Raw genomic sequence first — 15,063 nt, 5'->3', positions numbered from 1 at the left:
TTATTTTAGGAAAAGACACAAAAGAAGAAAACATTGTCCCCAAAATTAGAGGCCACGGATAAAACACAAATTAACAGGTAGGGGAAAATATTGACCTTTTTGGGGTTTCTCATTAAAAAAACAGGGACCCTTATTTGCTGATTTGTTTCTTTCTGTCAACAGCTATGAACAAAAGTTTTGCATCACCTAGAATTTTAGGATTGAGTAGTAATAATAATAATAATAATAATACAAAATGATTTTGCAAAAGTCTACCGGAAGCCATATTAGTACATTTAGATTTGGTCAGTATGTGTAAAAACTACAAAGCGGTGTGTAATTCAATATGTTAACGTAACATTATCCAGCAGGTTTCATTCGACTTCATGAAGCAGAATTAGTTCACTCTATATAGAGGGGGATGCTAAACTTTTGGCCAGAGCTGTACACTGTACAAGAACTTGTATAAGAGCTCCCAATACGCATGTGAAAGAGTGGCTATGAGACATTATACACAACTTCTCAGGGATGGAAATAAGACCCCTGTTGCATAGCAGTTTGATTATTTATAATATGACACACCTGAGCTTGTTACCTACTGTGGTGACTAATCAAGCTGGTAGTAAAACCTGGAAAGGGTGAAACCGCTGTGCAATAGGAGTCGTATTTTCCATCCCTGCTTCTGAAAACTATATATTATTAGGCTCTACTTCCTTTATTATCAGTTTGTTTGTCCTTGAGCGTGTTCAGGGTTAGGGTTAGTGTCTTAAGTTTCATTGGAAAAGTCGAAACGTTAGTCCAGGGTTGACAAACGAATCCCGTTTCACTCCAGGTTTAACAGGTAACGTGAGATCGTGATCTGCTTCAGGGTCTGGATGGAGGTTAATGGGTTCAGTTAAACAATTTAGAACAGGGTTTGGAACAAAGACCCAGCGTGGAAGGGACAGCTTTGGCCAGCCCTGCATTAGTCATTGAATTTATTCAGTTTCTTTCAGTTTTTCTAAATCCGGCACTATTTAGGGTTTTTATAGTTCTGGATTAGTAGCCATGGCTAGCGGGGTGTCGGTGTGTTGAAATGGGTGTGATTTCGGTTCTTTTCTCAGGCCAGCGGTTTGTTTGGAGCTCCTGGGGTCCCTCAAGGGGTCCCGCGATGATTCGACAAGCGCGGCCCCCCCTGCCAGCCCCCCCTCGGAGGAACGCAGGCACCCCGAGATCCTGCAGATCTGGAAGGAGAGAGAGAGGCAGCAGCAGGCAGCACTGAGGAGGCAGGGGGCAGAGAGGAGGGACAGCTGGTGAGAGACAGAGACACAGAGAGAGTCACATAGTCACAGAGACAGCAGTATACACAGACAGAGACCCAGAGAGTCACACAGAGACCCAGACGGAGAGTCAGACAGTCACACAGACAGCAGGAGTCAATGCAAGACGCTTTGAAAATATGGCCCAATGCTTCTGAACCCGTGTGCACTTGAATCACATTAAAATATATATATGTATTAAAAAAACGATTCCCGCTCCAAAGTGGTTTCCCAGCAGCAGGGTCTGCAGAGAGGGGACGGGTGCCTCAGACAGGAAGCTTGTGTCTGGTTTAGATTGTGCTCATCACAGCACACCGCGCGCAGGGGGGCTGTGAAAGACATGAAGGACCCTTCACTTCACCTGCATCGTTTCTTGTTTGTTTAGTGCTTCCACACAGAAGACTGGAGCAAGCACAATGCCTGCACTGCAGACAGGAAATACTGGGTAACCTGACAAGCGTGTGTGTGCGTGTGTGTGCGTGTGTGTGTGTGCGTGTGTGTGCGTGTGCGTGCGTGTGTGCGCGTGTGTGCCTGTGTGTGGAATGAGGGGGGCTGCCCTTATATTAAAATTTGACCTCACTATTTTTGCATGATATTTTTGCAGTTTTTCCCCATGTTTTATACTCTGCATTTGCCATTGTTTACGCTGGTGTGTGTGTGTTTTTTTCAATATGCTTAACCATATCTCGCTGTCCTTTACAATGCTCCCCTATGCATTACCATGCTTTCACTGTGCTTTATTACACTTTGCTGTGCTTTTACTATGGGAAACTTTTATTATTATTTATTTCTTAGCAGACGCCCTTATCCAGGGCGACTGACAATTGTTACAAGATATCACATTATTTTTACATACAATTACCCATTTATACAGTTGGGTTTTTACTGGAGCAATCTAGGTAAAGTACCTTGCTCAAGGGTACAGCAACAGTGTCCCCCACCTGGGATTGAACCCACGACCCTCCGGTCAAGAGTCCAGAGCCCTAACCACTACTCCACATGGAAATGTTTGGAAAACATCCTATCAAAACTTCAGAACTGTTAGCCGACCACAGCATAGACAGTCCAATAGATTTGGAAGAAACGGCACAGACTGTAGTCCTGATAGCTGGCTGGCCGTCTGTCTGTCTATCTCTGCCTGTCTCTGACTGTCTGTCTGCCTGCCTGCCTGTCTGTCTGTCTATCTCTGCCTGTCTGTCTGTCTCTGTGTGTCTGTCTGTCTGTCTGTGTGTAAAGGATACAAAACCCCTGTCCGTCTGTTGGCTGAGTTTTCAGGAATCCTTTCAAAGACACCCTTGCTTTTGTTATGGTCTGTCTGTCTGTCTGTCTGTCTGTGCTTCCCTCCTGTCTCACACACTCCATTACCACCTGTTAGTAAGGCTGTATTTCACGATTCCTGTGAAATGTACCCATTGCTGTGTAGCACGTAGTTCCCTGTGAAAATCTCAATTTGTTTTCATGAAAGAATAGTATGCATATACATATATCTTTTTTTATCTCTTAAAATTAAATCCAGCAATCGTTTGCTTTATTGACGCTCTCTCTGTCGCGCTGCGTTTAGGATCCTGGCAGCCGGTTTAGTTTGCTTCCGGTAAACGATTGAACACACGCTGCGCAGAGCGACACGCTTTCTTTAAAATGTCTTCAATGGTGAAAAAAAAGACACTGCTGCTGTAAATGCCTGTATAACAGTGTGGGCTTTGTCTCCCTCTAGTGGTGGTCAACCAGAAAGCAGCTCCCTCCACTCTCTGAAACAGAGGTGCCAGGTAAGCACAGCTCCCTCTCCTAATACTGTAAGGCAGTCCGAAATAAGTGAGAATCAGGATTCGTGAAACCAGCAGTTGATCATTTGAATTATTACCCCTGCCGGAGATTAATTGCCCTGCGTAGAGGATACAGTGTAGGTGGCTGTACACATAGCCAAGTCACACACTTGACACACTGTGTGTATGCCTGGAGAAGCTCTTATCCAGTGGTCATGTAGCTGACGTGCATGCTCCTATTAAACCTAGAATGAAGCAGAGTCGCCTCTCCCTGATGAAGATGGTGGGAGACTTCCTCACTCCTGTCTCCTGAATTATTGTTACTTTTGTTTTCCTGCAGAGTTCAGATCAAGCCCCTGTCAACCCGACTCTCTCTCGCAGCGTCTCCAAGACAGGTGGGTGCTTCAAACGACACTAGAGACTGTCTGCCTGCCTGCCTGCCTGCCTTTTCAGTTCTGTCTGTTTTTCTTCCTGTCTTTGAATTCTGTCTGTATACTCCTTTCTTTCTTTCTAGTCCAGTGGGCTCCTCCCCTCTTGCTTGTCACCCCTGGAGCCCGGGGTTTGAACCCGGCTGCTCAGGTAGCTGAAGCCCTTGCAGCCCCTGAGTCTCTTGAGTCTCGTCTCTCCTGTCGTTACAGATCAGGCCCTCTCCCCCAGGGAGACGGGCTCCACGCAGAAACCCAACAGCTTCCTGTTCCGCTCCGCCTCCAGGAACGTGGTGAAGCCCGCAGGTACCCGTCCCAGCTCAGACACTCTGCCGTGACGAGAGCAACGCTGCCTGGTTCAACGTTTAGTTGTGAAACAAACTCCGCGCTGCGCTTTTAACAAGGCATTCTGTTTTATCCTGATGACCTCCTAGCCTGTGTCTTCAGAACCGCTTGCCCATTTTATTTATTTGTTCACATTGTAATCACATTGTAATCCCGTTGTAATCACATTGTAATCCCGTTGTAATCACATTGTAATCCCGTTGTAATCACATTGTAATCCCAGTGTGTTATCCTATCAAAACAGCAGAACTATTAGTAGACCGCAGCAACTTTGAACATTTTAAAAATAAGTTTCCAGTGGATGCAAGTTTTTTTTTTAGTATTGCAGCAGATTCATTTTAATGATCTTATTATTATTATTATTATTATTATTATTATTATTATTATTATTATTATTATTATTATTTATTTCTTAGCAGACGCCCTTATCCAGGGCGACTTACAGTCGTAAACAAAAATACATTTCAAGAATCACAGTAGAAGTCATAATACAATTAAGAGCAAGATAAATACAATGACTTTGGTTCTCTGTATATTCAGGGATGGAGATGTGATCCCCATTGCACAGCAGCTTGATCCATTCCAGGTTTTACTGCGAGCTTAATACCACACACATGAGCTTGTTACCCACACACACACACACACACACTGTGGCTAATCAAGCTCACATCCTGGAATGGGTGAAACCGCTGTGCAACAGGAGTCTCATTCCCATGTGTCTGTTTTTTTGTTTTAATCTTACAGGTTCAGTGACTTCCTTGGTGGACACTGGGATCTGTGATTCAAAGTCAGGACTCCGGTCACAGAGCTCGTCGGAGCACCTGCCAGAACAGAAGGAGTTGATAGCGCAGCTCAGAAAGGTGGGGGACAGACTTGAGTTTATTGAAGCTGTTTACTGGATTTATATTAAAATCTCATGACGTTCCCTATGCTGTGTCCCGCAATCGCAGAGTGATCATTTAAAAAAAAAAAAAAAAAAAACATTGCCCCAGCAGTGTCGGAGGAAGAGAAAGGTGTGGTCACCCCCTCCAAACGTTAACGCAACACTTGTGTGTGTGTGTATAAACATAAAACATGCCAAGTCAAGTGTTTTAATATTTTAACAATATTCAATTCTTGGCGTTGTAGGAGTTCTGGACTCCACTCCAAGGAGAGTTTTCCCCGTAGTAAGTCGTGCAGGATACGAATATGAAGGTTGTAACCTCTGCAGGTATTTATGTGAGGGATAGTGTTTATTTTTTTCCCCCTCTGAGTCAGTGGGCTCCTGTGCAGTTGTACCGCCTATTCCTCTGCCACTGCGAAGCCCCCTATAGAAAGAACTCATTTTCCTTCATAAAGTCGAAGCGGTGCATATTGGATGTAATAGGCTGGAAAGATTGTGTCAGCTCTGTGTAGCTTTTCAGTGGTTCAGTAACGTGTTCGTGTCTCGATGTCTTTTATTAAGTTCTCCCTTCTCTCTCTCTCCCCCCTCTTTCTCTCTCTATCTATCTATCTATCTATCTTTCTCTTTCCCTCCTCTCTTTCTATCTTTCTCCTTTCTATCTCTTTCTTTCTTTCTTCCTCTCTTCTTTCTTTCTTTTTTCTTTCTCTCCTCTCTCTCTGTCTCTTTCTCTCTGTCTCTTTCTCTCTGTCTCTTTCTCTCTGTCTCTTTCTCTCTCTCTGTCTCTCTCTCTCTCTGTCTCTCTCTCTCTCTGTCTCTTTCTCTCTGTCTCTTTCTCTCTCTCTCTGTCTCTCTCTCTCTGTCTCTTTCTCTCTGTCTCTTTCTTTCTTTCTCTCTCTCTGTCTCTCTCTCTCTCTCTCTGTCTGTCTGTCTCTCTCTCTCTCTCTCTCTCTCTCTCTCTGTCTGTGTTTCAGACCCTCGAATCAAGGTTACGGCGCTCGTTGCCTGAAGATCTGGGCGAGGCTCTCTCAAACGGAGCCACCCTCTGCCAGCTGGCCAACCACGTGAGGCCACGGAGCGTTTCCATCATCCACGTGCCCTCCCCCGCCGTGGTGAGTCTTTCTCCCTCTTGTCAGTGTGTCAGTCAGGTGGCAGAGCGAGGATGTCCGAGCTGCCTACAGAAGAGCGACACCACTGCGTCTGTACTGGAATTCATTTGCTTGTTTGTTTCTCCTTCAGCCAAAGATCAGCGCTGCCAAAAGCAGACGGAATGTGCAGAATTTCATCGACGCCTGCAGAAAACTGGGAGTGTCTGAGGTGAGCTGGTCATCCACTTCCCTCCTGTCCTGGTCTCTTCATTCACAGGGGCCGACGCAATCAGCTTGTCATTCGATATCTATAATTGCACCAGATTAAGTTTTCCAGCTATGCTATACTTTTTTAATGCTGACCTATGTTTTCAGAACCATGGCAGTGCAACTTTTCGTACCAATGGTTTACATAAACAGTTCAGAGTGTCTCCCCTGGTAAAGGCACGGCCGCGTGGTGTGCAGGGGGGAGTCACACAGTCAAGGGAGCTCAGGGGTCCCCGAGGGTCTCCCCTGGTAAAGGCACGGCCACGTGGTGCGCAGGGGGGAGTCACACAGTCAAGGGAGCTCAGGGGTCCCAGAGGGTCTCCCCTGGTAAAGGCACGGCCGCGTGGTGTGCAGGGGGGGAGTCGCACAGTCAGGGGAGCGCAGGGGTCCCCGGGGGTCTCCCCTGGTAAAGGCACGGCCACGTGGTGTGCAGAGGGGAGTCACACAGTCAGGGGAGCGCAGGGGTCTCCGAGGGTCTCCCCTGGTAAAGGCACGGCCGCGTGGTGTGCAGGGGGGAGTCACACAGTCAGGGGAGCGCAGGGGTCTCCGAGGGTCTCCCCTGGTAAAGGCACGGCCGCGTGGTGTGCAGGGGGGAATCGCACACTCAGAATGGGGGTGTATATGTATATATGTGTCTGTGTGGCAAATGTAAACACTGCAAAGCGCTTCATAGCCACTGCCTCCTATTTCTTGTGTTTTATTTATTTATTTATTTTTTTAATTATCAAGGACCTCAAAATGAACCTCTATAAATAGCCAAAGGACAATATGAATGTGATGCAGCCATCTGAAATTTCTGTGTAACAAATAGTTAGCATCCGATGGCAATGACGAGCCATTACGATCAGCTGTACTGTTTGATTATTCTTAGTGAACTCTGTGTAATTAAATATATGTAGTTTTAGGGGTGCAGTGTAAGAGACACAGTGATGTTCACCCTCTGCAGGTCACAGCTTCCAGAAAGGTGAAAAAGGTATTGCACAGAACCAGATTACGATATTCTGTAAGTACTGAGCAGTATACACAACACACTGCACAGTCAGGAAGCCGTTTACAGTTAGATTAATGGCCATCGAAGCACCTAAAACTACAGCTCTGGCCAAAAGTTTTGCATCACCTAGAATTTTAGGATTGAGTCATAAAAAAAAAAAAATTAAAACTACATGAACATCATTTAGATCTTTTATTTAAAATCTTGTAATCGAAGAATCGATGATATCGCAAAAATAGCCATAACAGCAGTACAGTAGTATTTCATGTTCGATGTAAAAAGTCACATTTTTTCATTTTATTTTTTTTCTTTAAGTATACAGGGAAAACTTCAAAGCGGTGTGTAATTTCAATATGTTAACGTAACATTATTCAGCAGGTTTCATTCGACTTTATAAAGCAAAATGTGTGTTCGGAGGACTGTAATCTCACGGTACTCTCGGTTTTTTGAAGCACCCTTTTTAGTTCTAGCTAAAGTACAGTCTAGTACAGTGCTGGAAGTAAAAATTGATAAATAAATGCCACCAATCAAAATGCTGTGTGTGTGTGTGTGTGTTGAATCAGAGGTGTTAATAGTCTAGAGTTTAAATCTTCGACCCATGTTTAAACATTTTGAATTTTGCTCGGGCATTTAAGGGCTGTCAAAAACTTGCAGCCCAAACGTAGGCGTCAGTCTTGGTGTTTCCAGAGCCGCAAGTGAATTTCACAGCCGGTATTTCTTCATGAAATGCTGTACACTTGCACACAAGTACATGTTGCAGTGATGTGTAAAAAGTAATGGATTTTCTAAGACTCCTGGTGCACAGCAGTTTCACCCATTCCAGGTTTTACTACCAGCTTGATCAGCCCCAGTGTGTCTAGGCAACAAGCTCAGGTGTGTCTGATTATTAAACTCCTAGTGAAACCAGGAATGGATCAAGCTGCTATGCAGTGGGGGGTGGCCTTCTTTCCATCCCTGTAATGTTAAAATGTAAACGTTTAAAAACGTGTTTAATCCTAATGAAACATTAACACCCCTGTGATTAATCGTGCTCTGCTTATCGTTAACGCCTCTGTGTTTTTTGTCTCTTTTTCTCTCTTTTTGTTTTTCTCTTTCTCTTGTTGTTTTCCTCTGCCTCCCCTCCCCCCTACCCCAAGGCGGACCTGTGCTTAGCCTCTGATATTCTGCAGGCCAATGTGTGCCGAGTGAAGGGTTCTGTGGAGGCTCTGCTGCGAGTCGAGGCAGCCTGGAGGCCTGCAGCTTGCCTAGGCCACTACGCTGGCTTCACGCTCTTCTACTCCGTTGTCATGCTGCTCCTATACCTGGCTTACTGCAAACTCTCTGTCTTCTAGAAGAAACGGACTTGTGTTTTATTATTTCTTTTAAAAAAAAAAACAAACATGATAAACCGTGGAAAGATGCGCCTAGGATAACTACACGACAAAAAAAAAAGTCACGATCACGACCCTGCTGCTGCACCCAGTCCTGGGGTTCAGAGCTCCCCTCAATGAAGTCTGTTATTATTATTAATATTGAAATGATCAGGAGCCAGGAGTTTGAGCAGGGTTACAGACTCACACTAGCCCTGCTGCTGCTGCTGCTGCTGCACCCAGTCCTGGGGTTCAGAACTCCCCTCAATGAAGTCTGTTATTATTATTAATATTGAAATGATCAGGAGCCAGGAGTTTGAGCAGGGTTACAAACTCACACTAGCCCTGCTGCTGCTGCTGCTGCTGCTGCTGCACCTAGTCCTGGGGTTCAGAGCTCCCCTCAATGAAGTCTGTTATTATTAATATTGAAATGATCAGGAGCCAGGAGTTTGAGCAGGGTTACAAACTCACACCAGCCCTCCTGCTGCTGCTGCTGCACCCAGTCCTGGGGTTCAGAGCTCCCCTCAATGAAGTCTGTTATTATTAATATTGAAATGATCAGGAGCACATTCCTAGAGGAACACTAAAAATCCATCTTTTAAATGATGGTACAATTCTGTATATGGCCACAAGATGTCAGTATTGCATTATAAAAAAAGACAAAACAAAAAATCCTGTTGGCATTCTGAGGTAGCCAGTCTCTGTTTTAATAAAACGGCTGATGTTTGGAAATGGGAAAGTGAGATTTTAAAAAAAATGTGATTATGGTGCTGCTGTCCTTGTATCCGACTGCAGTGGGACCAGGGTAAGGGCGGGTTATGTAAAAAGTGAATCCTGTTACTATATTCACTCAATTCTTGTTTTGAGATTCAGCTTTTATTAGGGAACTCCCCTAAAAACCTGGTTTCAAAAGATCCAGGGTATTAATGCTTGTGACAGGGTAGCTGTCGGCCGTGTGGGTGCATGCATTCGCTGCTGAGTGACGGGCAGGAGATCGAGACTGAGGTTGAAGTTGATACACCCCCTGCAGGCGAAGAGGATTTATTTACATATCAACACACTGAGCAGCTCACGTGACACTGCCAGCAATGGCAGCGCATGGAGCTCATACAACACAGTGTACGAAAACTTTAGTGGGATCTACAATCTGTGAACTAATCTTCTCTGATCAGTAATAAACGAACTCAGGCTGTCAGCGGTTTTGCTCACTCGCTCTTCGATACCCAGCTGTGTGTTTCACAGACGGCCAGACAGAGCTGAAGAGCTTGATTACTTGAAGAATAATCAAAAAAAAAAAAACTGATCCGTTTTTAAAACTGACTAACCTACCGCTATAAGGACATCAGCACCAAAAACGCCAGCTTGAATCCCAGATTTATCTGCAGTTTTTCAAATAACTCACTTGGGCCCCCGTTCAAAAGATGCAAAGCACATGTCTGGATCATTTTCCCATTCCACTTCAAAATGTTTCCAGAGAGCCAGCTAATTCAGCACTGTCTGATCCTGCAGTCTGCAGTGTCGATAAGTTCTTTTGATGTTAAAGTCTTCTAAGGGAGGGAAGATCAGAACGTGATACCGCAAGATCTTAATGGATCGTTTCTATTTGTAATATTTATATTATAATACGTGTATTTAAAGTTGAATATAAGTTTCTATAAATATATATATATATAGTTATATGTTCTGTAAAGATAAATTAATAAAAAAAAAATCACCAAAGTCTGTCTTGTCTTTTGCTGCTGTTTTTATAGCTGTTTGTCATACTTCCTACCTCAGTAAATGTAAGTGACTATTGTAAGTGACTCTGCAGCAGCTAATGCATAGCTCACCCCCTACTCTCTAAGTTGGATAAAAGAGTCTGCTAAATTCCTAAGAACAACAATAATTTAATCTTATTATGTGCTTCACACAAGCAGCGCATCAGGACCTGCGTATCGCGATACATATCATGACATGAGCGTATCGCTACACCCCTCTACAACACTTAGACCCGTTCTGCTCCAGCTCTTGCATCTCTGGCTGTTTCTGTCTGTGATGTCTTCTAAGGTTTCTTTAGTGATCCCTGAAGCAGTGGAGAGCAGGTAGGGGTGTACCAGTGATCTTATTACTGCATGCTTTGAATCTCGCTGGGAGGGGTCGGAGCCAGACTGATAGAGGGCAATGTCAGATGTGAAGGTGCATGAAAACCTGAGGAAGGTTGGGGATTACAGCAGACTAATCCCAACCCAGGTAATCCCAATTGACCTACAATTCCTACAGTTCCTCTAAGTAGGAAATGCAGAGCGCTACTACGAATGGGGGGAGAGAAGAGGGACGTAGTTTTTAAAGTCTGGTTCCCCCTGCCTCTCCCTGGGTTTGTGCATGGGGGTGGAGGGCTTTGTGGTGCTGCCCCTGGGTTTGTGCATGGGGTTGGGTATGGGGGTTTGGGAGTTTGGGGGTTGGTGTGGGGGTAACTTTGGTGCTGCCCCTGGGTTTGTGCATGGGGGGGGGGGGGGGGTCTGTTTCCTGGTGGTTTGAGTTTATTTAGTTTTGTCACAAGTTGGTGGTTGTGGGTTTCATTCTAATTTCATTTTAATATATATATATATATATATATATATATATATATTGATTCTCTCTGGATTTTACAATAGGAAATCTACACTAGAAGAGTCAATGCACAGTCCTCAAACACTATAAACAAATGTGGTTGGGTGAGTAAGCAGTGGTGTTTGCATGCAACCAAAGCATTGTAGATTAGCTTTGTGGTGGAGCTGCATGTTCAGCATTATCTACTCATTAATGAACAGAGAGCTGCCCATGTTGTGTAGTCCAGCCTCCTAACACACCTCTCTCCTCTCCTCTCCCTCCAGGACCTCATCTGTCACCCGCAGCACATCCTGGAAGACGAAGAGTTAACCAAAGTGGCCCGGATGGTTCAGGCACTGACCGAGACAGCCGCGCAAGGACCCCTCTAGCTCCTAGGACAAGGGCTGCCTCTACCGCTGCCCGACTCAAACTTGCCTAACACAGTCCGGTCAAAGATGTTCTGTGATACCGAATCTAGAACATTTCTGCAGTAATATAGATATTCTTGGTCCAGTGCAACCCATAACTTGTTACCAGGTGTCAAAAGAACCAAACTCAAATAGCACCAGGTAATACACAGCAAATAATTGCGGAGTCGCATAGCATTGTGAACCCATCCCAGGTCTTCTTGTGAGCTCTGCTTACCTGCACACAGGTATCCCTTTTTTACTGGCACTTTTAAGCCTTGAGTCGAGGGGCGGGGTTAATTCTATCCATCATTACGTTGGGTCAGTCTGTCCGTCAGTATGTGTTTTTTTTTTTTTAATTAATTTATTTGTTTACCATATGGCCTCTAATCCTGAGTATCTTGCTGACCACATTACTGCTCTCTCTATCTCTCTCTCTCTCTGTCTCTCTCTCTCTCTCAGAAGCGTTCTCCTGTCGTTGCATTTGGTAATATATGAAGAACGTTAAAACGAAGAAAAACACAATTTCCACTGCTGTCCACAAGGTGGTGCTATTTCACCATTCAGAGGTTTTTCAACTCCCATGTTTTTTTGTTTGTTTGTTTTTTCTTAAAGGGATTTCCATTTTCTTCAGTTTGCAGCAGTCTTGGCTGAACGTTACGAACGAAGCTATAAGGTCAAAAAAAAAAAAAAAAAAAATTAAATCTGGTGTTTTATAAGCGTCTAAAGCAACGTTTGACGAGCGTCGTGCAAAATACTAATTTCATTATTCAGAAGATAAAGGCATCTAAGAGTTAATTTGATGGGATTGTCTTCAGTGAGTCCTGTTTAGACCAACAATGGAATAGTTAATTTGTAATGAAAAAGGTAGCTGACCTTATCATTTAAGGACGACGGGGCAGCATTTTTGATTGCAGACCGAATGCCCTGCCCTTGATTTACAGCAGCTCCCGTATATCCTTAGTTCTCCCCTGCTCGTGGATCGCGGGCGGGGGTCCTGCCTGAGTGTTGGTGTCAGCAGCTGCATGCCCACCTTTGCCTGGCCTTGTTTTAACATTCGGGTTTGACTAATCTGATGAGCGGGTGCGACGACACTGCTGTTAAAGAGCGCTAGATCTCTGACGTTTGTTTTTGGGCGGTTTTAAAAAAAAAAAATATAGCAGTTTCCTTACTCGTTGACATCTCATCCTAAATCATATCGTTACAGAACGCTTTTGGCATTCAATTGCCGGAACAGGAAACCGTTTTTATTGCACGTGGTATGCAGTTATTTTTTTGCAACAATATATATATATACTGTAAAAGAGACGCTCGCCACACAGGCTCTCTCAGGCTCTTTCCCCTTTAAATTGAACCAAACACAGGACATTTTTTTTCAGAGCGGTTGCACTAATTTTCTTTTATTCTTACACACACAAAAAAGAAACTCTGGAGTGCTAACTAAATTACAGGAACACCCTGTCTAACACGGGACAGCTAAGCTGTTTCCCCGTCCTTACAAAAACACAGCGAGAATCGTACACACAGTACCTTTTTCCCTTTTAATGACTCACAGTCGGGCTCTTCACACAGCAGCAGCCCTGAGCAGACTGACTGCTCTCCTTAAGTACCCTGCACCTGGCTCTAATTTACAATGATAGCCAGGTGCAGGGGATAATTAACAAAAATTAACAATTAAATTAGGGTTTTTCAGCCCATGTCCTTTTGGGAGGTGTAGTCCTGTTTTCTCCCCAGACTACACACATATATATATATATATATATATATATATATATATATATATATATATATAAATTTCATACAGTTCATCAATTTCAATTTCATTCTTGACGGTCTGGCAAAAACGTGCCGGATCTGAGATCTGGCTCGATCCGGTACAGGAACGAACCCCTGGGCTCCTTCAGCCCAGCCTATCGGATTTCAGCCCTCTCTGAATGAACCCTTCTCTACTCCACTTGAATGTCTAACTGTGCTGTGGGTTTGTACGAAATGTGTGCTTTGTTACAATGTAAAAAAAAAAAAAAAGGGATGCCATGAAGAATTATTAATAAATAGTCACTTGTTTTTAATCAGACTCTGTCCAGGCCTCTTCCTTTTGAATCGTGTTGCTTTCTTGAAGAGAAATACCGAGCAGACAAAAGTTTACCTCGTTCAATTTGCACGATCATTTATGATACCAGCCATGTTATAAGTGTAGCTGCTGCCAACGGGGGACGTGACTTTCCTATGTGTTTTATGAACCAGCACAAAACAAACAGACTCGGGACAAGACAAAGTTATTCATTTAAAAAAAAAAAAAACGACGACAATCTGCTGAAATGTGCTTTTCCGTGAACAAACTCAAGTGAAGCCTGTGCTTCCCTGCGCTCGCCACGCCCCTCACACCAGGCTGAACCAATCCTCTCCGGAATCAGACGGGAGGAGAAGTCCAGCACCCGGGTCCGGTTTTTGTTTACCTGTCGTACTGTCAAGACTCAGCAAGCGGAACTAACGAAGTGGATCCATTTTGTTAAACATTAAAAAAAAAAAAAGTTATAAAAGTCACTTTTAAAAGTTTAATAAAACACATTAGCAGAAGCTATCTGTATAACTACACGATGTAATTCACTAGCAGCAAACTCTTAAAAGTCTTTCCAGTGGAATTTTACTGTAAATTTAATTTGTTCCCGCAATAGCCACTTCATTTTTTTTTTTTTTCAAATAATTCTTTTATTTTTAGTACAAGGAAAAACTAATTACAAAGTCGTTTTCTCTGAGCGTACAGAACCAGGCACCTGTGAATTTGCAGCCCTGCACGTCATCCCAGTTCTGAAGTCATTCATTTTGAATTCAGCCCTGTTCATTCAAGTTGATTTAATCGCCCCCTGTTAATTCCATGTTCTTTTATAACAAAGGCGTTGATCGCATGTATAAGGCGCACATTCGTGCGTCAATTAACACGTCTCGCTCCCAGTCCCCTGCTAATGAATTCACGAAGAACAATCAGTGAATTGATTAGGAACATGATGAATTAACAGGGGGGCTGAATTAAAATCACTTCAGAACTCCCGAGGCATTCAGACAGAATTCATTAGGAATTCGTGACCATTGTTTTAGGTTATCTAGCAGGATATTTGACTTTTAAACAAGCATTCACAGTATGTACACAAGTTAAGTTGTATTGACAGTCTGCAGCCGCTGTTGCTTCTGGTTGTGTAACAGTGTTTAGTACTGTGCAGTTACCATAGGACTCTGTGTTCACAGAGACAGTAAATGCTTTAGAACTCGCACCCCAATGCATTCTGGTAAGTGTAGTCCTGCTTCTCTTAAACGCGTGAAAGGAGAACCCGAGACAGGTACTGGTTCCCACAATGCACTGCGATGCGAATTGAAAAGCCTGAACTGTCCCAGTCAACGTGGAGTCATGTGGTCACCCCAGTCCGAGGGTAAATACTTTGTGGTTTTGGCCCCAAATATCCATCTGGGCTCTTGCACACACTCTCCCCCTCACCAAAATTGAAGTTCAACATTGTCTGCTTGGATCTGGGTAGCATTGCGACTGCAAAAAAAAAAAAAAATACAGCTAGGGTATATGATCAATTTATCAATTATATATCAGTGTTACGGCTGGCACAGAGATAACTCTTTGTTGCGGTAAACGTATCGTCAAATATAAATCGCTGATATGAGATCAATATCGGTGTTGCACGAACCGATCATTCGA

General features: G+C 43.9%; 1 protein-coding gene across 3 annotated transcripts in view; it reads left to right on the top strand.

The window, feature by feature from the left end:
• The window catches only part of LOC117962591 (leucine-rich repeat and calponin homology domain-containing protein 4-like), a 38,064-nt gene extending 24,632 nt beyond the window's left edge, over nt 1–13,432 (top strand). Inside the window, exons 10-19 of one of the 3 annotated variants that reach the window (XM_059014607.1) lie at nt 10–77; nt 1,083–1,271; nt 1,663–1,722; nt 2,992–3,043; nt 3,381–3,435; nt 3,679–3,771; nt 4,555–4,670; nt 5,665–5,802; nt 5,930–6,007; nt 11,238–13,432. In XM_059014607.1, the coding sequence (XP_058870590.1) occupies nt 10–77; nt 1,083–1,271; nt 1,663–1,722; nt 2,992–3,043; nt 3,381–3,435; nt 3,679–3,771; nt 4,555–4,670; nt 5,665–5,802; nt 5,930–6,007; nt 11,238–11,342 (954 nt within the window). In that variant the 3' untranslated portion in view covers nt 11,343–13,432. Of the gene's footprint in view, nt 1–9; nt 78–1,082; nt 1,272–1,662; nt 1,723–2,991; nt 3,044–3,380; nt 3,436–3,678; nt 3,772–4,554; nt 4,671–5,664; nt 5,803–5,929; nt 6,008–8,172; nt 8,391–11,237 lie in introns of those variants that run through there. The other 2 variants (XM_059014605.1, XM_059014606.1) reach the window with 2 other exon arrangements.
• The last annotated feature ends 1,631 nt before the right edge of the window (nt 13,433–15,063 follow it).

Source organism: Acipenser ruthenus, chromosome 48 (assembly GCF_902713425.1).
Source record: "Acipenser ruthenus chromosome 48, fAciRut3.2 maternal haplotype, whole genome shotgun sequence".
Classification (NCBI taxonomy): Eukaryota; Metazoa; Chordata; class Actinopteri; order Acipenseriformes; family Acipenseridae; genus Acipenser; species Acipenser ruthenus.
This window is presented reverse-complemented; position numbering and strand designations above follow the sequence as displayed.